The 26,508-nt window shown below is 44.5% G+C and overlaps 1 protein-coding gene across 2 annotated transcripts in view; it reads right to left on the bottom strand.

The window, feature by feature from the left end:
* Positions 1 to 26,060, bottom strand: part of SLAIN1 (SLAIN motif family member 1) — a 95,435-nt gene extending 69,375 nt beyond the window's left edge. For both annotated transcript variants that reach the window (XM_056555568.1, XM_056555569.1), the window contains exons 1-2: positions 25,265 to 26,060; positions 10,298 to 10,437 (exon numbers count right to left, since the gene is read on the bottom strand). In XM_056555568.1, the coding sequence (XP_056411543.1) occupies positions 10,298 to 10,437; positions 25,265 to 25,722 (598 nt within the window). In that variant the 5' untranslated portion in view covers positions 25,723 to 26,060. The remainder of the gene's footprint in view (positions 1 to 10,297; positions 10,438 to 25,264) is intronic.
* Between the last annotated feature and the right edge of the window lie 448 nt (positions 26,061 to 26,508).

Genomic DNA, 26,508 nt, shown 5'->3' with positions numbered 1-26,508 from the left:
CTGCCACCAAAATACCCTACGGCAGTGTTTCCCAAACAGGCTGTCTCCAGCTGTTGCAAAACTCCCAGCATGCCTTGACAGTCAGGGGCGGTCTGGCAATACTGGGAATTGTTGTTTTTCAACAGCTGGAGGCTCCGTTTTGGAAACACTGCCGTACAAAACGTTTTTGAATGTCTATATAGGCAATACTAACCTTTCTTCAATTGAATGAAATTCCTCTGAAGCATAGCCAGATCTCGGGGTGCCAAAAAAGCATTCAGGTACTCCATTTGGACAGGTTCACTTTAAAGTTGCTCAAGCAAACAAATGTCTCAAGCTCCTGGAGAGGAAGGAACGTGTGTGGAAGGGCGACATATAGCACTTAGCCGTCTGCATATAGAACAAGCTTGTGGCTGCTCCTCCCCACAGATATCCACTGGACATCAGCACAATTTTGTGCACACCCAAGCACAGGAGGTGATGTATAAGGCCATAATCATGTCAACTAAACCAAGGCTTGGCCTTCTTTAAAAAAAAGAGAAAAGTGCCAGTACACCACGTCAAATGCCTTTTCTGCACCAACCAATAATAAACAAAATGGAATACCCTTAGCCCCATGGGCAATAAAGTAAGATTGTGCAGAGGTTATTGTCCCTTGCCTCCCTATTTTGCACACACCCACTACTGCATACAGTGGGGTCTTTGTTTGGTTTGGTCAGAACCACCACATGCGCCATTAGGGACTATTTGGGGAATGGGCAAGATGGGGATATGCTGTTAAACAATTTATAGAAGAGAGCAGTGAAGTCATCAGGGCCTTTTATCAATTTTAAGAGGTTGCTCTTACTTTCCTTCTGTGAAAGGACCCTCCACATCAGTCATTATCCAAGGACAGCAGATCTGTTTCGAAGTTCATAGTCTTTGAGGGACTATGCCATGCTTGCAGACAGTCACTAACAATATATTTGTCAGAGCTATGTGGTAGCATCCAAACACCTTTCATAATACAGTTCTGAGGAGGGAGCCCCGCAGCATTTTATGTATTACAAATCTGAGGATGCGGTCCCATAGCACCTGAAGTATTACAGCTCTAACCTGGTCAATTAGCCAATTCCTTTGTAGGAACTTTTCTCTTTGTGAACAATAGCAATCCAGCACTGACACTATATAGGCTTGTTGGGAATTTCAGCTAAAACATAAACACCACTTGCAGTAGTCAGTATTTTGTGAATGCAGCATCCACACAGACTGCTACAATTCTATAGTGTTTACAGCTTATTCCCTGAATAAATTCCCTAAATATATTATATTATGGCATCGTAAGTGTGCAATGAAGTGATTTCTCTAGTGCAGTGGTCTCCAACCTGCGGACCTCCAGATGTTGCAAAACTACAACTCCCAGCATGCCCGGACAGCCAACGGCTGTCCGGGCATGCTGGGAGTTGTAGTTTTGCAACATCTGGAGGTCCGCAGGTTGGAGACCACTTCTCTAGTGTCTATTTATCACAAGTAACTGCAGAAAAGTCACTGTTACGCCGAGCGCTCCGGGTCCCCGCTCCTCCCCGGAGCGCTCGCTTCTCTCTCGCTACCGCAGCGCTCCGGGCAGCTCCACTGACCCGGTGCGCTGCGATACCGTCTCCAGCCGGGATGCGATTCGCGATGCGGGTAGCGCCCGCTCGCGATGCGCATCCCGGCTCCCGTACCTGACTCGCTCTCCGTCTGTCCTGTCCCGGCGCGCGCGGCCCCGCTCCCTAGGGCGCGCGCGCGCCGGGTCTCTGCGATTTAAAGGGCCACTGCGCCGCTGATTGGCGCAGTGGTTCCAATTAGTGTGTTCACCTGTGCACTCCCTATTTATACCTCACTTCCCCTTCACTCCCTCGCCGGATCTTGTTGCCATTGTGCCAGTGAAAGCGTTTCCTTGTGTGTTCCTAGCCTGTGTTCCAGACCTCCTGCCGTTGCCCCGACTACGATCCTTGCTGCCTGCCCCGACCTTCTGCTACGTCCGACCTTGCTTCTGTCTACTCCCTTGTACCGCGCCTATCTTCAGCAGTCAGAGAGGTTGAGCCGTTGCTAGTGGATACGACCTGGTCACTACCGCCGCAGCAAGACCATCCCGCTTTGCGGCGGGCTCTGGTGAAAACCAGTAGTCACTTAGAACCGATCCACTAGCACGGTCCACGCCAATCCCTCTCTGGCACAGAGGATCCACTACCTGCCAGCCGGCATCGTGACAGTAGATCCGGCCATGGATCCCGCTGAAGTTCCTCTGCCAGTTGTCGCCGACCTCACCACGGTGGTCGCCCAGCAGTCACAACAGATAGCGCAACAAGGCCAACAGCTGTCTCAACTGACCGTGATGCTACAGCAGCTACTACCACAGCTTCAGCAATCATCTCCTCCGCCAGCTCCTGCACCTCCTCCGCAGCGAGTGGCCGCTTCTGGTCTACGACTATCCTTGCCGGATAAATTTGATGGGGACTCTAAATTCTGCCGTGGCTTTCTTTCCCAATGTTCCCTGCACTTGGAGATGATGTCGGACCAGTCACTGCCTCTATACACTCCTTCTTCTCAGAAATTCGAAGTGTCTTTGAGGAACCTGCCCGAGCCTCTTCTGCTGAGACTGCCCTGTTGAACCTGGTCCAGGGTAATTCTTCCGTTGGCGAGTACGCCGTACAATTCCGTACTCTTGCTTCAGAATTATCCTGGAATAATGAGGCCCTCTGCGCGACCTTTAAAAAAGGCCTATCCAGCAACATTAAAGATGTTCTGGCCGCACGAGAAATCCCTGCTAACCTACATGAACTCATCCATCTTGCCACTCGCATTGACATGCGTTTTTCCGAAAGGCGTCAGGAGCTCCGCCAGGATATGGACTTTGTTCGCACAAGACGTTTTTTCTCCCCGGCTCCTCTCTCCTCTGGTCCCCTGCAATCCGTTTCTGTGCCTCCCGCCGTGGAGGCTATGCAGGTCGACCGGTCTCGCCTGACACCTCAAGAGAGGACACGACGCCGCATGGAGAATCTCTGTCTGTACTGTGCCAGTACCGAACACTTCCTGAAGGATTGTCCTATCCGTCCTCCCCGCCTGGAAAGACGTACGCTGACTCCGCACAAAGGTGAGACAGTCCTTGATGTCTACTCTGCTTCTCCACGTCTTACTGTGCCTGTGCGGATATCTGCCTCTGCCTTCTCCTTCTCTACTATGGCCTTCTTGGATTCCGGATCTGCAGGAAATTTTATTTTGGCCTCTCTCGTCAACAGGTTCAACATCCCAGTGACCAGTCTCGCCAGACCCCTCTACATCAATTGTGTAAACAATGAAAGATTGGATTGTACCATACGTTTCCGCACGGAGCCCCTTCTAATGTGCATCGGACCTCATCACGAGAAGATTGAATTTTTGGTCCTCCCCAATTGCACTTCCGAAATCCTCGTTGGACTACCCTGGCTTCAACTCCATTCCCCAACCCTGGATTGGTCCACTGGGGAGATCAAGAGTTGGGGGCCCTCTTGTTTCAAGGACTGCCTAAAACCGGTTCCCAGTACCCCTTGCCGTGACTCTGTGGTTCCCCCTGTAACCGGTCTCCCTAAGGCCTATATGGACTTTGCGGATGTTTTTTGCAAAAAACAAGCTGAGACTCTACCTCCTCACAGGCCTTATGATTGTCCTATTGACCTCCTCCCGGGCACTACTCCACCCCGGGGCAGAATCTATCCTCTGTCCGCCCCAGAGACTCTTGCTATGTCGGAGTACATCCAGGAAAATTTTAAAAAAGGCTTTATCCGTAAATCCTCCTCTCCTGCCGGAGCCTGATTTTTCTTTGTGTCCAAAATAGATGGCTCTCTACGCCCTTGCATTGACTACCGCGGTCTTAATAAAATCACGATAAAGAACCTCTACCCTCTACCCCTCATCTCTGAACTCTTTGATCGCCTCCAAGGTGCCCACATCTTTACCAAACTGGACTTAAGAGGTGCTTATAATCTCATCCGCATCAGAGAGGGGGATGAATGGAAAACGGCATTTAACACTAGAGATGGACACTGAGTATCTGGTCATGCCCTTTGGCCTGTGCAACGCCCCTGCCGTCTTCCAAGACTTTGTTAATGAAATTTTTCGTGATCTCTTATACTCCTGTGTTGTTGTATATCTGGACGATATCCTGATTTTTTCTGCCAATCTAGAAGAACACCGCCAGCATGTCCGTATGGTTCTTCAGAGACTTCGTGACAATCAACTTTATGCCAAGATAGAGAAATGTCTGTTTGAATGCCAATCTCTTCCTTTCCTAGGATACTTGGTCTCTGGCCAGGGACTACAAATGGATCCAGACAAACTCTCTGCCGTCTTAGATTGGCCACGCCCCTCCGGACTCCGTGCTATCCAAAGTTTTTTGGGGTTCGCCAATTATTACAGGCAATTTATTCCACATTTTTCTACCGTTGTGGCCCCTATCGTGGCTTTAACCAAAAAAAATGCCAATCCCAAGTCTTGGCCTCCTCAAGCGGAAGACGCCTTTAAACGGCTCAAGTCTGCCTTTTCTTCGGCTCCTGTGCTCTCCAGACCTGACCCATCTAAACCCTTCCTATTGGAGGTTGATGCCTCCTCTGTAGGAGCTGGAGCGGTCCTTCTACAAAAAAATTCTTCCGGGCATGCTGTTACTTGTGGTTTTTTTTCTAGGACCTTCTCTCCGGCGGAGAGGAACTACTCCATCGGGGATCGAGAGCTTCTAGCCATTAAATTAGCACTTGAGGAATGGAGGCATCTGCTGGAGGGATCAAGATTTCCAGTTATTATTTACACCGATCACAAGAACCTCTCCTATCTCCAGTCTGCCCAACGGCTGAATCCTCGCCAGGCCAGGTGGTCTCTGTTCTTTGCCCGATTTAATTTTGAAATTCACTTTCGGCCTGCCGATAAGAACATTAGGGCCGATGCTCTCTCTCGTTCCTCGGATGCCTCGGAAGTTGAACTCTCTCCGCAACACATCATTCCTCCTGACTGCCTGATCTCCACTTCTCCAGCCTCCATCAGGCAAACTCCTCCAGGAAAGACCTTCGTCTCTCCACGCCAACGCCTCGGAATCCTCAAATGGGGTCACTCCTCCCATCTCGCAGGTCATACAGGCATCAAGAAATCTGTGCAACTCATCTCTCGCTTCTATTGGTGGCCGACTCTGGAGACGGATGTCGTGGACTTTGTGCGAGCCTGCACTGTCTGTGCTCGGGATAAGACTCCTCGCCAGAAGCCCGCTGGTTTTCTTCATCCTCTGCCTGTCCCCGAACAGCCTTGGTCTCTGATTGGTATGGATTTTATTACAGACCTACCCCCATCCCGTGGCAACACTGTTGTTTGGGTGGTCGTTGATCGATTCTCCAAGATGGCACATTTCATCCCTCTTCCTGGTCTTCCTTCAGCGCCTCAGTTGGCTAAACAATTTTTTGTACACATTTTTCGTCTTCACGGGTTGCCCACACAAATAGTCTCGGATAGAGGCGTCCAATTCGTGTCAAAATTCTGGAGGGCTCTCTGTAAACAACTCAAGATTAAATTAAACTTTTCTTCTGCATATCATCCTCAATCCAATGGACAAGTAGAAAGAATTAACCAGGTCTTGGGTGATTATTTACGACATTTTGTTTCCTCCCGCCAGGATGATTGGGCAGATCTTCTACCATGGGCCGAATTCTCGTATAACTTTAGAGTCTCTGAATCTTCCTCCAAATCCCCATTTTTCGTGGTGTACGGCCGTCACCCTCTTCCCCCCCTCCCTACTCCCTTGCCCTCTGGTTTGCCCGCGGTAGATGAAGTGACTCGTGATCTTTCCACCATATGGAAAGAGACCCAAGTTTCTCTTTTACAGGCTTCATCTCGCATGAAAAAGTTTGCCGATAAGAAAAGAAGAGCTCCCCCCATTTTTGCTCCCGGAGACAAGGTATGGCTCTCCGCTAAATATGTCCGCTTTCGTGTCCCCAGTTACAAACTGGGTCCACGCTATCTTGGTCCCTTCAAAGTCTTGTGCCAAATTAATCCTGTCTCTTACAAACTTCTTCTTCCTCCTTCTCTCCGTATTCCTAATGCCTTTCATGTCTCTCTTCTTAAACCACTCATCATCAACCGTTTCTCTCCCAAATTAGTTTCTCCCACTCCTGTCTCCGGTTCTTCTGACGTCTTCTCAGTGAAAGAGATACTGGCCTCCAAGACGGTTAGAGGAAAAAAGTTCTTTTTGGTGGATTGGGAGGGCTGTGGACCTGAAGAGAGATCCTGGGAACCTGAGGACAACATCCTAGACAAAAGTCTGCTCCTCAGGTTCTCAGGCTCTAAGAAGAGGGGGAGACCCAAGGGGGGGGGGTACTGTTACGCCGAGCGCTCCGGGTCCCCGCTCCTCCCCGGAGCGCTCGCTTCTCTCTCGCTACCGCAGCGCTCCGGGCAGCTCCACTGACCCGGTTCGCTGCGATACCGTCTCCAGCCGGGATGCGATTCGCAATGCGGGTAGCGCCCGCTCGCGATGCGCATCCCGGCTCCCGTACCTGACTCGCTCTCCGTCTGTCCTGTCCCGGCGCGCGCGGCCCCGCTCCCTAGGGCGCGCGCGCGCCGGGTCTCTGCGATTTAAAGGGCCACTGCGCCGCTGATTGGCGCAGTGGTTCCAATTAGTGTGTTCACCTGTGCACTCCCTATTTATACCTCACTTCCCCTTCACTCCCTCGCCGGATCTTGTTGCCATTGTGCCAGTGAAAGCGTTTCCTTGTGTGTTCCTAGCCTGTGTTCCAGACCTCCTGCCGTTGCCCCGACTACGATCCTTGCTGCCTGCCCCGACCTTCTGCTACGTCCGACCTTGCTTCTGTCTACTCCCTTGTACCGCGCCTATCTTCAGCAGTCAGAGAGGTTGAGCCGTTGCTAGTGGATACGACCTGGTCACTACCGCCGCAGCAAGACCATCCCGCTTTGCGGCGGGCTCTGGTGAAAACCAGTAGTGACTTAGAACCGATCCACTAGCACGGTCCACGCCAATCCCTCTCTGGCACAGAGGATCCACTACCTGCCAGCCGGCATCGTGACAGTCACTGCCAAGCTGGTACTTAGTGTTCTGAAAAATAATATGATGCCAAAACCTTTTTTTTCCCCCATAAAGCAGGGGCTAGTTACTTAATTTTAACAAATGTCTTTTCAAAAAAATGTTCTGGAGGATAAGGATAAAAATGTAATGATAAAAGCCGCATTGGCTGTATCCCATCATCCAGAATTCAGAGAGAAACTCAACCATGACTCCAGAAAATTGTTATAAACCTCACAGGGTCTCAAGTGAGACAGAAACAAGATTGGCGTGATTAAGGAAGCACCAAACTATTCAGGTGAATCGGGAAAGGCAAGCAATTTCTCACACAAACCAGTGAAGCGATCACAGAATACTCCCCCTCCCAACACATAAATGTACTGCATCACATCTTTCCATGAAATGGTACCAGCATCTCTCAGTCATGCTTAATGAATCATTTAGACTATTATGTGCAGTTCAGTTGTGCTTGCTGCATACAAGTAAGCATGCTCCAGATTAGGAGCCTTTATCTTTATACATAATGTTTAGCATTTACAGTGCATACATACAAAGTGCAGAGAATTAATATGGGCTTCCCCATACTACCCTCTTTAATGGCATACTGGGATACAATGGAACTTTCATATAAGAGAGCAGGGTGAGAAGTGCTATTAATCCTACTTCCCAGAAGGAGTATGTAAATAAGTTCATTGCTAAACAAATAAATAAAGTAGCTTGCTTTGACATGTATCATTATAAAACCATGATAAATATTATTAAAGTCAACTGAGGTAAGAACTATGGGTAATTCTCTGGAGTGTTTATTTTGTAATTCCACCAATTGCCAAAATGGAACAAAAGTGAAAAAAAAAACGGAGACATGTAAAAAATTTTGATTGGTTTGCGTCTGGGTTTTCAACCCCCTCCTCCAGAAACAGCAAGCCAGGGAGGGCTGCACTCAGTCCTGTGCTTCTACTAGCTTGTTCTAATGATTGGTGGGGGTCTGAACTTCCAGAGCCCAACCAGTCAAAACTTTTGAGATCTCTATATACAACTATGGCACTGCCTTTGGCAATCTCCGGCTCTGCCATAGCGATGTATTGAGGCGGCGTGTCGGCCGCCGCTTCGTGCGGTGGTCGACACCCGCTATCTGGCCGGAGAGCCTGGCCCCCGTACAGGAGATCCCGGGGGGGGGGGCAGCAATCGGACTCCTCGTGATCTCAAACTTATCCCCTATCCTTAGGATAGGGGATATGTTTTTCACCACTGGACTACCCCTTTAAGGCTAAGTTTCCACTTGGGTTTTTTTTCAGGCAGTTTTTGGATATCTGCCACTGCAGCTTTTGAGCCCAACTCAGAAATGGATCCATAAGGGAGGAGAAGTGCAAGTCTTTCCTTTATATGTCCTATTCCTTTTGAATACACTTCTGGCTTTGGCTCAAAAACTGCAGTAGCAGTTTTCAAAAAACTGCCAGGAAAAAGGCCAAGTGGAAACTTAGCCTAAAGGAGTCTTCCAACCCATACTCACATCTCCACTTGCTCTTGGTCCTACCACTAGGGACTGCACAGGCAACAGCAAGTGAGTGCGACCACTCAGGCTAGTGATTGGCTGCAGTGTCCAGTGCACAGTAAAGTCCCAAAGCAGGACCAGGGGAAAATAAAAATACATTTGTGGTGCAGTGCTGCAACTCTTTTTCTATTATATTGACATCCAATATTAACAGCCTGTACAATAAACTAGAGATATGTTTTTTACCTTTCTCATTTCTGATTTAGCTTGTCCAGGTGTCCTTTGCCTTACATTACAGGGGGATTATAATTCAATGTTTAACTGGGTCCCAAATGACATAATCTATTGATGATCTATTGATGACATATCTGATCTATACAGCTGAATAGACACATTAACTGATGCATTCTGCTAATATTTTTTTCATATCTGGTGTTCAATATATCACTAGCCATAGTGGTGGGAGGTTTGCGTACTCTCATTAAAATGCATTTAGTCTCTTTCCACAGTACTCAAAGAGATTTTGGAATGTAAATGTGTTAGTTTTAGATAAATGTCCTAACATGGCTGTGAAAGAGGAAATGTAACATTAATCTAATGAAACATATCCTCGCCACGGGTACAGGACATTACAAGCCCTAGTTTTGTTTCCTTTGCTATACATCATTTCAGTGGCAGCCATCAGAGAAAAAAATCTTTGAGGAAACAGACAAATGCTGCCATCATAAAATATGTGTGTATACTATTTTTTTTTATAATATATATATATATATATATATATATATATATATATATATATATATATTGGGCACATTGTGATTACCAAAAAATTATGTTAAAAGGCTGGAGTCATTGTGTGTGTGTAAGGGGGGGAGGCATGAGGGATTTGGGGGGAGGCATGAGGTAGTGTGTGCCTGTGGGGATGGGGGGTTCATAGGCAAACAGTTCATAGGCAAACAAAAAAAAAATAAAAAAAGAATAATTATATATTCATCATAATGCAATGTGGACTAACAGATGAGAAGTTACATTATGAACTTGCTTTAAATGCACATTGAAAAGTGACTGTAGTAGATGCATGTGCTCCATGAAGATCTTGCTGTAGATTTTACCCTTTGCATAGCACAACCTGTGCAGCTTTTCTCATTGTTGTGTATAAGGTGGCATTTACAGTATTTTACTTCTATTGTGGAATCGTCTGTGTGGACAAATGATACGAGACATCATGGCTGACAGTAACTACCATATGTACATTTTTGTGCTTTAAAGGTTTCCATATAAAGCTCCCTGATACCAAAGTTAACCATGCCTGTCCTGCTTAACAGCTTATGAATTAAGGTAATTGTGTTGATATTGTCAAACTGAACAAAATAAATAAGAGAACCCTCACAGTAAAAGACATACTGACCTTTCTATGTTCCCTAGACAACTGAGTGTCTGTGTGTGAGTTCAAAGTCATAAGATCCATCACCATCAAAGGTGACATCACTTGTCCCCAGTTCTGTATCTCTGAGCACACTGCCAGTAAAGCCCCCCCATGGTTACCATAACACCGTATAAGTATTTAGAGGGCAATGCACAGATTGACTGGAAGTATTGATATGCTAAGGCGCTCCCAGGCCTCACAACATATTGTGGAGTTTTTTTCCCATCAATTCTATGATCACGTGAGACATTCCGTGAGAGAATTATCCGATTTGCAAAATGCATAAAAGACATTCATAGAAGGGCGAAGAGTCAAAAATAGCAGACGTCAATATTATATTGATTACCTTGTTCCAGTCGGAAGCAAAGTGATCTCTTTGCTGCTTCTATTTCAGGACTTGGATGATCCAGAACTTGCCTACACCATTTCAGTGGACTAAGAGTAGACTCAAACAGTGTTTGCTTCTTAGAAGGGGACACATAAAGCCTGGAAAAACCAAGAAAAATCTGTTGTTTTTTTATATCATTTACTTTTAGGCTTCACTGCTGAAGAAATCTTACAATAACTCACATGTATAGGGGATGATTTAAGTAAGATCTACACTAAAGAGCCGGTCTTTGCTGTCCCTGTCACGTACCCGCAGCGTATTTGACGGCAGAGTGAGCTCCCTGCTCTGCTGTGTGAGTGGCGAATTTCAGTCACAAACTCAGGCAGAGCTACCCGGAGTCACTCTGCAGTAGCTCTTTGGATGCTACTGTGACCCTACCCTAAAACAAGTTAGCAAGCCTGCAGGGTTAAAGAGTTGATACTCTAAGGCCCTACCACACTACCATACTTGTAGCCATGGAATAAAATTGACAAGTATTCACCATGCTCTGTTCAAATTAGCTTTGCAGACAGCTAAACCAGATCTCCAGCACCACAATGTATTCAGGAGCACCCTGGGGTATAGTCACACATCCTGTAATCTGCTGCTGCATATTTTCCTTCCCATAGAAGTCAATGGGGAGCAAAATCAGCTGCAGAAAATAGGCAGCAAAATACGGCACGTGAGACCCCACACTTAAACTTTCCAAGTAGGACTTGAGTGGAACAGTAAATTACAAAGAAAAGTTAAATGTTTTTTGCTACAACTCAGCTGATCGCTAAGACTTTTACACTGGGAAAAGCTTCTTGAAACAGATCAAAAAGAAGACATATCTGTTGGTGATGAAATACTTCTGTTTAAATGTATAAAATGCTGTGTTATTAGGGTAAATATAAAATAGTCATTGGATGGATTGTGTAAATCTATTAAAAGGTAATCAGATGATTCCTCAGGTGACATTTCACACACATCGGGGTAAATCTATCAAAAGTTGACCAGCTGTCCATAGCAACCAATCAGATCGCTTGTTAGATTTTTAAAAGGGCTTTTGTTAACTGGTCAACTTTTCCTTTGCACAACTTTTGATAAATATTCCCCATAGATACACTAATTCTCTTAATCCCTGCTCTTCACCCTTTCCAAGGTTTACAAGGTCTTACTTATAAACTGCTACCCAGACTGTACAGAGTATTGAGCATGATGTCTAACTACAGTGATCCCTCAACTTATAATCGCCTCAACATACAATAGTTTCAACATACAGTGGTCTTTTCTGGACCATTGTAAGTTGAAACCAGACTCAACATACAATGTACAGACAGTCCAGTACTGTGAAACATGTCAATGGCCAGAAGAACTGACCAATCAGAATGGGCAATTTACTGGTAAAACATCTGTATTACTGAGGCGTATGCACTGACTGATGTCTGGTAGCGCCCCCTACAGTACAGGGAGGTATTACATGTTCTGTACACTTTACCTGTACCAGGGTTAGCTGCTCCTTTGGACACCAGGTGAGGGCGACTCCATGTTACTTTTTTAGGACATTGTGTACTGTACAGGACCCTGTAGAAGCTCCTGTCCTCTACATAGACCAGTGTTTCCCAAGCAGGGTGCCTCCAGCTGTTGCAAAACTACAACTCCCAGCATGCCCGGACAGCCAAAGGCTGTCCGGGCATGCTGGGAGTTGTAGTTTTGCAACAGCTCGAGGCTCCCTGCTTGGGAAACACTGAAATAGACAGTGATTTACAGCTCCCAGCAGATCTTTCTTACTTTTATATGTAAGAACTTGCTTTATCTATATTAATTATCTACTTATTTTTCTTTAATTCTCACTTTTTCCTATTTTTGGATGACATTTTGGGGCTTTAGAACCAATTACCAGGTTTCCATAGAGTTCTGGTCTCAACATACAATGGTTTCAACATACAATGGTCATTCTGGAACCAATTAATATTGTAACTTGAGGGACCACTGTATGTATCTATATAAAACTATAGCTTTCATTATGGCCAATATGTTTCTTTTAGTTATATTAGGGCCTGCTTTCTAGCTTAACAATTCTGGCCAACCGAAAACTTCTCTAAATCCCTCTGTAATAAAACACCATGCTCCTGTGTGATCGCCTGTGAACTCTAAAAAGTTGAGTTTTATCAACAAATATGGAATTATTACTCTGTGTGCCAGTGCCAATAGGGCAAAATAATGACTAAAGACTTTCCCCATTACTGTGTTTCTGCTCTGTATCTAAGCACTCAGTTATCCGTTCTTAAAAAGTTGTCCACAATCACAACCATTTTTTTTAAATTGCTACAAAGCAGGTTTCATAAAAAGATAAGCAATTCTATAGCTCCTATGCAGACACACTGTATATCCATGGTAACAAACAAACTATGCTGCCTGTAGTCAAGCTTCCTCCCATGTGTTCCCTATACACTCTACATTCAACAACAAAAAAAGTCTTCCAGATCAGCCTACTCAGGGTTCTCGTTTCTTCAACTACCTTAGCGGAATAGTAAAAGAAGAAACACGCTACCTTTGAAATCACTAAAGGGTCTATTCACACGGTGGAACTTCCGCTTGTGGAATTCCGCCTCAAATTTAAGCCCATTGACTTCTATGGGATTCCACACTCCCATTCAACATTCTGAAATTCCGCCATGTGAATAGACCCTAACAGGCAGAGCTGTATGCGTTAAGCGGACACTAATATTGATTCCCCTCTTTCAGAAGACCATAACTTTATCATACTACCCATCTTCTTTGAGAAGGCTACATACCAAGAAGAACATTTTTCAATGGCATTTCTGGTGGTCTTCTCAAAGATTTTGGCAAACCACAGCAAAAAAGAAAAACCCAAACAACTCAATTTGACTGTACCATGTGGATGAGCCTCTTGTAATGAGCAGAGTGCCTGTGCCGGGTGCTGCAGATGTTTCTACAAATCAAAACCCATTTCCTACATCTGAATAGAATCTTGCATGGATTTCTGCAAACCCTACACTGTTGAATGCCTCAACTGAGGTCTTAAAAAATTTCTTAAGGACACAGTCATTTTTCATTTTTGGGTTTTAGGTTTTCCTCCTCGACATTTAAAGAGACTTCACTCTTATTTTTCCATCCACTGAGCCATTCAGTAGCTTGTTTTTTGCGGGGGCAATTGTATTTTGTAACAACACCTTTACCATAAAATAGAGAGTAAGGCAAAAATATTTTTTCAGAGGGAATATAGAAAACAAAAGACAATGTTGTTAATTTTGTTTTGACACATGATTTGACCAAATATCAGCAATTCTGGCGGTTGGAATTTTTTTTAACGTTTACGCCATTCATCGTGTGGGATCATAAACATAATATTTTAACGGTTCAGATATTTCTGCAAATGCTAATACAAGATATTTTTTATTTATTTTTTTTTACTTTTTTTGGGAGGGAAATAGGGGGTGATTTTGATTAGGGGTAAGTTTTTATGTATTTTCTAAAAACTATTTTATATTTATTTAAACACTTTTTCAGTCCTCATAGGGGACTATTAATAACAATTATTAGTTTGCCAAGTACTGTCCGAGACTATGTAATATCCTAGTACTGATCACTGCCATGGGTGATCTTATGAGTATGCATGCAGCACAAGAAGATTGGCCATACTGCACGCTGCAGGATAGTAAAAGACCTCCTTTGACAACTTGCACTTATTGAACCCCCATAATCACATTGAGTGGGTCTAATGAGCCCACCCAAACCCACAGGCATCTCTATTTTCTGGCATCTGCATTGATCACTGTATTTATAGCAGTAATGGCGAACATCAGCATGCCATTATCAGCGAGTCCCTGGCTTTGAACTCAACTGCTATTAAGAGAGCGCAGTTCTTGTGCTCACTTTATAGCCGTGCTGGAAATGTACAGTGATGTGCACAAAGTTATTTAATGCAGGGCCATACATTTACACCTTGTGTGCTTAAAAAGCGGTACTCCGGAGGAAAACATTTTTTTTTTTTAAATCAACTGGTGCAAGAAAGTTAAACAGATTTGTAAATGACTTCTATTAAAAAATCTTTACCCTTCCAGTAATTTTAAGCAGCTGTATACTACAGAGGAAATTCTTTTCTTTTTGAATTTCTTTTTTGTCTTGTCCACAGTGCTCTCTGCTGACACCTCTGTCCGTGTCAGGAACTGTCCAGAGCAGCATAGGTTTGCAGAGGGGATTTTCTCCTGCTATGGACAGTTCCTGAAAAAGGCATCAGGTGTCAGCAGAGAGCACTGTGGACAAGACAAAAAAGAAATTCAAAAAGAACAGAATTTCCTCTGTAGTATTAAGCTGCTAAAAAGTACTGTAAGGGTAAAGATTTTTTATATAGAAGTCATTTACAAATCTGTTTAACTTTCAGGCACCAGTTGATTACAATATATATGTTTTCCACCGGAGTACCCCTTAACCCCTTAAGGACCCGGGCTTTTTCATTTTCAATTTTTCCTCCTTAACTTTAAAAAATCATAACTCTTTAAAATTTTCACCTAAAATGCTATACGATGGCTTATTTTTTACGTCACTAATGGTATGTTCACTCTGAGGAATTGGGGCGGAAATCAAGCAGAAATTTTCTGCCTCAAAATATTGTTACTTTTCCACAAGAACTCAGAGATTTCGCGCGGAATTCCACACGGGGAAATCAAAATTTCAAGCGGAGGAGAAGAAGAGTATAATATATATCGTTTTTTTTTTTTTTCCATGCGGAAATTCCACGCCAATTCGCGCCAATTCCGCGTGGAAATGATTCTGACTGAAAAAAAAAAAATTTACATTGATCTCTATGGGAGTAAGAAGCTGCTTCCGCCTGAAAGAAAGAACATGTTCTTTCTTCAAGAGGAACAGACTTCCTCGTCAGAATTCTGCTTGAGGAAATTCCTCAGTGTGAACTGAGGGGCAGAAATTCTGCAGAGCTCTATGGGGATTTTCACTGTTGAATGAATTGGAGAGGAAAAAGCAAGCAGAATTACTCTCCAATTCCTCAGTGTGAACATACCCTGATTCTACTATGTAATGACAGTCATTTTACCCAAAAATCTACGGTGAAGCGGGAAAAAAAAAATCAATGTGCGACAAAATTGATGAAAAAACACTATTTTGTGAGTTTTGGGGTCTTCCGTTTTTACGCAGTACATTATTCAGCAAAAATTACACCTTACCTTTATTCTGTAGGTCCATACGGTTAAAATGATACCCTACTTGTATAGGTTTGATTTTGTATCACTTCAGATAAAAAATCATGAATATATGCAGGAAAATGTATACGTTTAAAATGGTCATCTTCTGACCCCTATAACTTTTGTATTTTTCTGTGTTCAGGGCGCTATGAGGGTTCATTTTTTGCGCCGTGATCTGAAGTTTTTAGTGGTACCATTTTAGTTCTGATCATCCCGAACAGCTCCCTGAGCTAACCGGCAGTGATTTACTTTCACTTTAGATGTGGCGTTCAACTTTGAGTGGGTTAATAGCGCGCGGCACAGCGATCATTAGCCACGGGTTCCGGCCGGGCCCGACCCACTATGACGCAGGGCCACGTCGTGGCCCCGCGTTATAGAAAGGGAAAGGACTCAGGATGTACCGGTATGTCCTTGGTCCTTAAGGGGTTCAAGTCTAACTACAAAGTTGTGTGGTGGCAGAAAACACTTTAAAAACTCCCAGCATACTGCCGTCTACAATATTCCTAGCAGACCCCCAGATTTGCACAGCACTTCTGGCATTGCAGTACACTGCTTGCTTTAGCAGTGGGCTATGGAGTTGCTGGGAGTTTTAAAAGTGCCACTGCAATAACATTGTAGTTACATTTTATTAAATACTAAAAATGCAAACATTTTCTTGTCCTTTACATACATCCCAGGTGTATGGAATTACTTTTAGGGTATGTTCACAAGGAGTATTTTTCTGGTAGCAGAAAAACATGACATGCAATACATGGCAGACGTTCCTTGAATTTGTCACATTTTCCTCAAGGTCATGGATATAGATTAGACTAATTCAATGGGGCTAATCAGGGTCCAGTGCTTGTCCAAGCAATGGTCTTGGAACATGTGATGTTACTTATGCCATCATATTTTTAATGTATACACAAAAACAAATCACACCATAAATCGCCATGTGAACTGCAGCTTGTACTCCCAATGAAAATAATGGGGTGTGCATTGAGGGTGTTTTTTCACACATATTTTGCCACATGATACACATGGAAAAACTGCATGTGAATCTGGCTTCAATTAACACAGTACAAATCTGTTGAGCCATTATCAGCTCCTCCAAATACGTTGTCAACCACATCAATAATATGTTAAACCCAAACAACACAGAACACAGCTAGGATTTATCTTGCAGTTCATGGAAAATTCAAGGAAAACTTAGAGCAACAAATAGAGGAGTCCATTAACTACCTGGTTAATTGCACCAAAACAATTAATTTTTGAAGAGGTATTCCGGGTAAAAACATTTTATCCCCTATCCAAAGGATAGGGGATAAGATGTCTGATCAGGGGGGGGGGGGCGCCGCTGGGACCCCCGTGATCTCCCTGCAGCACCCGCATTCTATGCGGGAGCTGCGTCTCCAGTTCCGGAAACCTCCGGATTTCCGGGACTGGGGATGTGACATCACACCACGGACCCCTCCATTCATGTCTATAAGAGGGGGCGTGAGGGTAAATGGTTGCCCTGCTCTCCCTCTTATCAAGCACTCTGTTTCACCCACTCTTACAATAGCAGTGCCAACTGGTCAACCCACAAACTCTATTGTGAATGGGCTTGTCAGCGGTAACCAGTCCTATCTGAGAAACAGAGAGCCCAGCAAGGGGAAGCCACTTACCCTCACTGTACTAATAGAAGGACTGAGAAAATAACTTTTGGATGTAATGTCCCAGATATTACTGAAGTAGAGGGAAGCTCATTTTTACTATTAGCCTGAAGTACAGTTAAGGTACATATACTTTATAATACACGTATAACATGTTGCTTTGTCTATATAATACAGGATACGTTGCTTGTCCCACTAAAAGAGCAGTTTGTCACACGCCTTGAACGCGGAGCTAATCTAAAGGCTTTGTCGACAAAGAATGTTTTACTCAATTCTTGACCCACTTAGAGGAAAGTTGTTTCTGAAGAAAGGCATCAATAGCCTGAAAGGGCTCAGCAATGAAGAAGGAAACAAGTAAAAGTAGGTTATACTTTACAAATGAGAGAACCATTCAACAGGCAACAGAAATCACATTTTATATCAATAGTAAAGTTTCAGACTGGTCTCCCTTGTCCTTGGTTAATAATGCGTTGTTATTGTTGTTGTCATTACAGACTCAACAGTGTAAATATTTTATAACCTTATATTCAGATATGGACAAGAAAGGTTACATGAGGCAAGGTCAGCCAGATAGGATGATGAAAATGTGTTACATTATTTGTATAGCAATAAATGTCTTATCAGGGGTGTGAAAATTAAATTAAAAAAAAGGAAAAGAAAGAAAAACTTGTCCAAGAGACTAAGACAGAACACAATCTACTTGTCCCTCATGAAAATCCACTTGTCCTGGTACACAAAATAATTTCAACCAAAATAGTACGTAAATAAGTTCTTTATTAGTTTATTTATTTTAGTTTTTGCACTTTTGTTTTTTCCTCCTCGCCCTATAATAGCCACAACTCTTATTTTTTCATCTACGGACCCATGAGGGCTTGTTTTTTGTAGGACCAATTGTACTTTGTAATGACACCTTTCATTTTTCCAAGACTTATGCTCCGAAACAAAGTTGAACAACTTTGCAAACTTCAATTTTTTTTATTTTTTTATTTTGACTCCTATAACATATTTATGTTTCCGTATGAGGCCTCATTTTTTGCGCCATAATTTGCTGTTTGTATTGGTACCATTTTGGTATTGGCTTTTTAAACGTTTACATAATTTTTTCTGGGATATGATGTTATAAAAAAAAAAGCGCAATTTTGTAGTTTGGTATTTTTTTACATTAACGCCATTAACTGTACGGATGGGGGCACGCCTCCTGCACAGGAGAGCCGAGGGCGAAACGGGGCCCTGTACATGAGATTGCAGGGGGTCCCAGCATTCGGACCCCCCACAGACACTTGCATAAGTGTCTATGGTTGCAGATCTCCTTTAAAAGTCTACATTGTTTTTGAGTCTAACTAGAATGTATATGCATGAGGCTTTTACAGTATCTGAGTATGCCACTGTCATTTATATTCAGGCTTTTCTGACAACTTCCACACAAACTGAACTGAAAAAAGTGTGGAATATTCCATGGGATTCTGTATGTACAGAGGTACCTAAATATGGCCATAGTAGCACACAAAGGCCTTCAGCTCTGTACTGTCCTACAGTCTACATGCACAGCAGTACAGGGGCTTTGCTTAGTGAAAACATACAGTCATGGCTGTAAATGTTGGCACCCCTGAAATTTTTCAAGAAAATGAAGTATTTCTCACAGAAAAGGATTGCAGATACACATGTATATTTCCTTTGTGTGTATTGGAACTAAACCTAAAAAGGGAAGAAAAAAAAAAAGCAAATTGGACATAATGGCACACCAAACTTCAAAAATAAGCTGGACGAAATTATTGGCACCCTTTAAAAATTGTGGAAAAATAAGATTGTTTCAAGCATGTGACGCTCCTTTAAACTCACCTGGGGAAAGTAACAGGTGTGGGCAATATAAAAATAACACCTGAAAGCAGATAAAAGGAGAGAAGTTCACTTAGTCTTTGCATTGTGTGTCTGTGTGCGCCACACTATGCATGGACAACAGAAAGAGGAGAAGAGAACTGTCTAAGGACTTGAGAACCAAAATTGGGGAAAAATATCAACAATCTCAAGATTATAAGTCCATCTCCAGAGATCTAGATTTGCCTTTGTCCACAGTGCGCAACATCATCAAGTAGTTTGCAACCCATGGCACTGTAGCTAATCTCCCTGGGCGTGGACGGAAGAGGAAAATTGATGAAAGGTGTCAACGCAGGATAGTCCGGATGGTGGATAAGCAGCCCCAAACAAGTTCCAAAGATATTCAAGCTGTCCTGCTGGCTCAGGGAGCATCAGTGTCAGCACAAACTATCCGTCGACATTTAAACTAAATGAAAGGCTATGGCAGGAGACCCAGGAGGACCCCACTGCTGACACAGAGACATAAAAAAGCAAGACTACATTTTGCCAAAATGAACTTGAGTAAGCCAAAATCCTTCTGGGGAAACATCTTGTGGACAGATGAGACCAAGATAGAGCTTTTTGGTAAAGCACATCATTCTACTGTTTACTGAAAACGGAATGAGGCCTACAAAGAAAAGAACACAGTACCTACAGGGAAATAGGGTGGAGGGTTAATGATGTTTTGGAGTTGTTTTGCTGCCTCTGGCACTAGGTGCCTTGAATGTGTGCAAGGCATCATGAAATCTGAGGATTACCAATGGATTTTGGGTCACAATGTACAGTCCAGTGTCAGAAAGCTGGGTTTACGTCCGAGATCTTGGGTCTTCCAGCAGGACAATGACCCCAAACATACGTCAAAAAGCCCCCAGAAATGGATGGCCACGAAGAGCTGGAGAGTTCTGAAGTGGCCAGCAATGAGTCCAGATCTAAATCCCATTGAACACCTGTGGAGAGATCTTAAAATTGCTGTTGGGAAAAGCCCTTCCAATAAGAGAGACCTGGAGCAGTCTGCAAAGGAAGAGGGGTCCAACATTCCGGCTGAGAGGTGTAAGAAGCTTATTGATGGTTATAGGAAGCGACTGATTTCAGTTATTTTTTTCCAAAGGGTGTGCAACCAAATATTAAGTTAAGGGTGCCAATAATTTTGTCCAGACCATTTTTGGAGTTTGGTGTGACATTATGTCCAATTAGCTTTTTTTCCTCCCTTTTTTAATTTAATTTTAATACACACAAAGGGAATAAACATGAGTATAGCAAAACATGTGTTACTGCAATCATTTTCTGTGAGAAATACTTCATTTTCTTGAAAAATATCAGGGGTGCCAACATTTACAGCCATGACTGTATGATGTTGCAGGGACTCAACACAAATGCAACACATGTCTATTACTGCAAAGTCTATGACTGCCTACTTTTTTTTTTTTTTTTTTTTTTCATTTGTCTTAGGGCTTATTAACAGTACCACATCAGGAATCTGTGTACAGCAGATCAGTAATAGGGGTCCTTAAAAATAAAATGGGGATAATAAACAAAATTATTTCTTTTTTTTTTTTGCAGAAAAAATTTGGCACATGGGTTATTCTGTACGTGATGCAACACATTTTGCTTCACTTTTTGTTCAACGCGTTATTATGGATTGAAAGCTCAACTGATTGATCTAAAATACATCTCCAGGGAATTTTTAAAATGTCACCTGTTATATTTTGTGCATTTTCGGCAGATAGACTTTTAGTGCATATGCATCACAAACACAAATTTTTAAAGGCGTTGGTCGCTTTTATTTATTAGAAGCCACATAAAGGTGGGGCCATTTTTTTCATAATTATAGCGTCATCTATGGTTTCTATACAAAACCTTACACTGAATAAACAATATTAAAACAAGCTGAGATGGACACCCAAGGACTGACCATCTGCTCTCCACTCAGCCCATTCTTTTTGGCAAAATTGATGGCTCCCTCTGAAGCCGGGTTCACATAGCCAAAAGTGTATGGAAAAAATGGGCGGACATTCCACACATTTGAAAAATCCGTCAGGCGCAAGGACCGCTTGGAAATATAGACTGCAATGCATTTCAGAGCAGAATCCGCAGAAAGAATAGTCAAGTCTATTTTTCAGCAGAGGTCGAAATTGTGAACCATATGCCGTGGAAATTCCACTGTGTGCACAGTGCAGCAGAACCTCGTTGAAATCAATGCTGCATCGCAACGTCTGTGCAGAATATTCCTGCAGAATTCCCCATGGACATTCTGCCGAGTGAACATAGCCTTAGGCTAGGTTCACACTACGGAATTTCCGCCTGCAATTCCGCTTGGAAATTGCAGGCAGAGATTCCGCTTGCTAAAATGTATAGTATAGTGAATGGGTTTCCGTTCACAAATTCACCCTTCGGAATTTGTGAAGCGGAATTTGTGAATGGAAAATCCGCTTGGGCAGGGTTATGACGTCACAAGCTCCCGGCACCGACTCCAGAGTTCGGAACAGTTTGTTCCTAACGTTGAGCAGCAGAGTACCCCTTTAACAAAGCCTCTTCAAAATTAAAGAAGCAATCTGATTGGTCCTCTGGACAGGTTTTGATAAATCTCCCCCTAGTTTACTATCTTTGGCCTATTTAATTTATTATGCCCCTGTTTGTATACTTCGGTGCAGTTGCTGATGTATACCCAGAACGTACAGGGAAAACATCATATGAACCTAACCTTACTCCAGTGTATTTAGAATGTGTACCATAAAATGCATGCCACTAGCAGAAAAACGCTGTGTGAACACAGACTTACTCTCCAAGAAATGTAGAAGGCTTCCAACACAGCCTAAAGTGCATTATGGATATACAGATGTCTCTTACTAATCAATTGATCTAGAAGCCTTAAAGCCTTATCCATTACCTAGATAGATTACAAGACCATTAGGAAAGCTATTGCCTTACCCATGGGTTTTTAGCCATATGTCATGTAACTAAAGGGAAGCTATGAATACATCAGACATCATTGCACATAGCATGCATGTATATCGTATTAGAATATGTTCACGTCGCAGACATGCTGCAGATTTAGGCTGTGTTAACATGTACGTCAAAGACTCTATTTAGAGCCTCCGTTGTGGGATCAATTTAAATAAATAGTTAGGAAACACTGCATACAGTATTTTTTGGTTCGATTAATCCAGTAGAATGACGGACGTGCAAAACCTGATGGACCCTATTAAAGTCAATGGGGTCTGTTGGGCTATATGCAGACAGCAGAAATTTCACACAGATGTGGAATTCCACGGGCGCGTTCATTTGGCCGGAATTCTGCATCTATGCAGAATTTCTGCAAAATTTGTGCAGAATATCCGCATGAATACACAGAGCTTGTTTAAAAGTGCTTTGGTTTATTGAAAAAGTTTAAATTTCCTGCAAATTCAAACGATATCCGCATTTAGTGGTAAAAATAAAGTCCCATTGACTTCAATGGCCTTCTGCAGCTTAATTCCACAAAAATATAAGACTTGACATATTTTTGCAGAACTTTAGCTGTGGAACCTCCGCAGCGAAAATTCTTCAATGTGAGTGGGACTGGGGAATCCCATTGAAGATAATAGGTTATAAACAATTTTCATGCGCATTTTAAATGCTGAAATCCATGCGGAAGATTCCCACAGGCAGATTACCTGCGGAATTTCCGCAGCGAATGTGCTGCGGAAAATCTGCAGCGGGTTTTGCTGCGGAAAACCTGCAAATCATTCTCTATTGCAGATTTTCTGCTTACCCATTGAAGTCAATGGTAGCAAAATCCGCAGCGGATTTTCCGCAGAAAATATGTTGCAGAAATTCCGCAGGTAATCCGCCCGTGTGAACGTACCCTCAGGGTGCGTTGACATGCTAGTAGCGAGTTTCCCGCTGCAGGAAACGCGCTTCGAGTAACGCTACCATTGATTTAAATGGGTCAGCAGACAGTCCGCAAATCTGACACTATTGCGGACCGTCTGTGGACCCATTTAAATCAATGGTAGCATAACTCGCAGCGGGATTTCCGCAGCGGGCAACCTGCTGCTAGTAATAGCGTGTGAACACACCCTTAGAATACGTTCACATGTGCATATTTTTGCTGCAGATTTGCTGCTGCAGATTTTGTTGCCCATTGACTTCAATAGGCAGTTAGATCTGCTGAAGCAAATCTGCAGCAGAAAATATGCACATGTGAACAAACCCTTAGGAGATTCTGAGTGCGGCCAGCACTGACTGAATCAGTCGGCGCTAGGACCCTAGGACCGTGCGGACACTGCAGTCTCCAATAGACTGCAATGTGTTCCGCGCGGATTTCCGCCTGAAGAAAGAGCACGATCATTCTTCAGGCGGAAATTTCCAAGCGGATTTTCCGTTCACAAATTCCGAAGTGTGAATTTGTGAACGGAAACCCATTCACTACACTAAGCATTTAAGCAGGCGGAATTTCCGCCTGCAATTTCAAAGCGGAATTGCAGAGGGAAATTCCGTAGTATGAACCTAGCCTTAGGGTACGTTCACACGTGCGGATTTTCGTAGCGTATTTTGCTGCGGATCCACCGCTGAAGGACCTCTATATGCTGCCTATACATGTGCCTGCTTGGAGCGGCACTATGCCGCTCCAAGCAGACACACTGCTATGTGCGAGTCGCCGCAGTATACTTGCACATCGCGGCAGCTCTTGGCCTAGCTCATTGAGCAGGGGGAGCGGCCGCGACGTGTGGAAGTACACTGCACATGCGCGGCGACTCGCACATCGCAGTGTCTGCTCGGAGCGGCGTATTGCCGCTCCGAGCAGGCACATATAAAGGCAGCATATAGGAGATCCTGGTTAACACCTAGGTTGAAGCCAGGGGCATTTGCGGCCCCTTAGTAGCTTCGGCGCGGAGGTGAAGGGTAGGTTTGTTGGGGGGCCTCTCCTGTTGGAGAAAGGCTCAACGACAGACCACATCCTTTGTGCACGTTTTTTAATGTGACACCTTTGCACTTTTTCTTGCACTTTGGGTGATAGAGAGCACTTGACTCGGCTCTTTAAAAAAATAAATAAATACGCTGCGAAAGTCCGCACGCGTGAACGTACCCTTAGGCTGCGTTGGTGTCTATCATGCAGTGGACCGGTCAGCTACATTTTTTGCTGAGGAACTGAATTTTTAATGGCGGCCCGGAACAGAAACTCCTGTGCAGATATGAACCCAGCCTAACCCAATTAGGAAAGTCTAAGTCTGCAACAAGTCTGCAGCGTGTGAACTTACCGAGATTGGCTTTGCAGGTGTTTGGTGTGGATGGACACACCTTACATGCAGCTGGTATATACAGGCCATTTACTAAAAGATTTGTCAGCTATAAATGCTGACTGCCATCGAACAAATCATATTCTTTTACCAGGCCTTTAATACAATAGAGAATAGAACAACTATCCGGCAATGTCTGCTATAAATACCAGCTTGGTGATGCACTGCATAGGACCAAAGAGATGGTGTGATACAAAACAAGACGCCCCCCTCCACGCCAAGCCAATCCTATGCAGCATAGTAAGAAAACACATGACGCTTTGCCATTCAGAATAAATAAATGAAGGCTGCATTTAATGCCATGTAGAGAGACGCTGTGCCAACCACAGCATAAAACCCATTTATAAAAAGCACATCAAGAGAAGCAGCTCTGTCTAAGCTCTCTAGCCTGTGATAACCCCAAATCCTATTGCCTGGAACAGATTGTAATGCCAGGGTAAATCCTCTTGAGCTAATAAAGGCCCTTCCTGTGTGCGGGGACAGCTCAGGACTGCAAATGTAGCAGAGATAAATGTGTCATTGACCTTGTAGGCCAGTGTTTCCCAACCAGGGTGCCTCCAGCTGTTGCAAAACTACAGGCTGCCCCGGGCACGCTGGGAGTTGTTTTTAAACATCTGCAGGCGCCCTGGTTGGAAAAAACTGCTGTAGGGGCTACAAGAGCATAAATGGACGGAGCTGGGCTACATGCAGAGGCTCTAGAACTGTGTTTCCCAAGCAGGGTGCCTCCAGCTCTTGCAAAACTACAACTCCCAGCATGCCCAGACAGCCTTCGGCTGTCTGGGCATGATGGGAGTTGTAGTTTTGCAACAGCTGGAGGCACCCTGCTTGGGAAACACTGTTCTAGAACATACAGCTTCATCACTGCAAGCTAATCTGCATTCATGCCATGCACCTTCCATCCAGAGCCAACCTGTCCCCTCCTCCTGAGCCCAATACTACTACTCCTCCCATGCCAGCAGGTAGAATGATTACCAGGTGTCTTCCTCTTCACTACAATACCCATCTTCCAGGTCCAGTACCTCCACCTCATCCAGGAGGGTGGCACCGGTATCAGGCAGTGGCCCCTCGGTGGCACTCAGACATGACAGTTGTGGTCTGGCACTGTAATAGCCTAGATTATCCGGAGGGTACAGGCTTCCCCCGATAGAGGAGGTGCATAGCAGAGTGGGCACCGGGCTGGGCAGGCAGAGTCCAGCGGGCCGTGCCAGGCATGCCCCCGGCTGATGCATTGCGGGCGGCGGTGGCAGCAGCAGGTGCGGGCTGGCAGTGCAGTTACTGACGGCGCTCGCCCGGTTCCTCAGCTGCTCGTTCTGCTTCTCCAGCTTCCTGACCAGCTCCTGCAGCTTCTTCACCTCCAGCTCTGCGTTCACCACCATCCCGTTAGTGGAGGCGGGAGCGCCCGCTGCGGTACCGCACTTCACCTCCGCCATGGCACAGCCTGCACACTGGGTCGGAGGTGGGCGGCGGCGGCGCAGGGCAGCGGGTCCGGCTCCTCAGTCAGGGACACTGATGGCTGCTGCACTTCAGCTCAGGCTGCATCCTCCTCCGCTCCGAGTGGATGCGCCTCCTGTCAGCGCTGGGAATATTGATGTGAGCGCCGGGCTCCCTCCCACTAACGCTCAGAGAGGGGGGGACACACAATGGGAACAAAGAGAAGCCAGGCTCTGGGGACTGCTGCCTGATAGCGAGGAGCCCACAAGCACCCCACGTCCATCACAGCTGAGGAGAGGTGGGGAGGGAGGCTCCGCTCATCTGGTCAATCACTAGCGCCCACTACCACCTATGCAGCACGTCAGCCATTCCCACACATCAAGGCATTTAGTGTTCTTTGGAAGCAGCCACTTCTGCTGAGGGGAATTATTTCCAACCAGGGTGCCTCCAGCTGTTGCAAAACTACAACTCCCAGCATGCCCAGACAGCCGAAGGCTGTCTGGGCATGCTGGGAGTTGTAGTTTTGCAACAGCTGAAGGCATCTTGATCTTGAGGAGGCTTGTTATTTTGTATGGCATAGGATTAGAAGTCACTCATCTTTTCCATGCCCTGTCATAACTAGACAGCTTATGGAGGAGCCCTGAAAATCAGGATGATAAAATCCTGTTGTGGCGATAAGGTAGACTGAAAAGCTGGGTAATGAAATCCTCATGTGGGATAAGTTGCATAGAAAAGCTGAGTGATAGAAACCTCATATGATGATAAGGTAGAAAGAAAAGCTTGGC

Source organism: Hyla sarda, chromosome 2, assembly GCF_029499605.1.
Source record: "Hyla sarda isolate aHylSar1 chromosome 2, aHylSar1.hap1, whole genome shotgun sequence".
Classification (NCBI taxonomy): domain Eukaryota; kingdom Metazoa; phylum Chordata; class Amphibia; order Anura; family Hylidae; genus Hyla; species Hyla sarda.
Note: the sequence above shows the minus strand (reverse complement) of the source record. Positions and strands in the feature narration are given on the sequence as shown.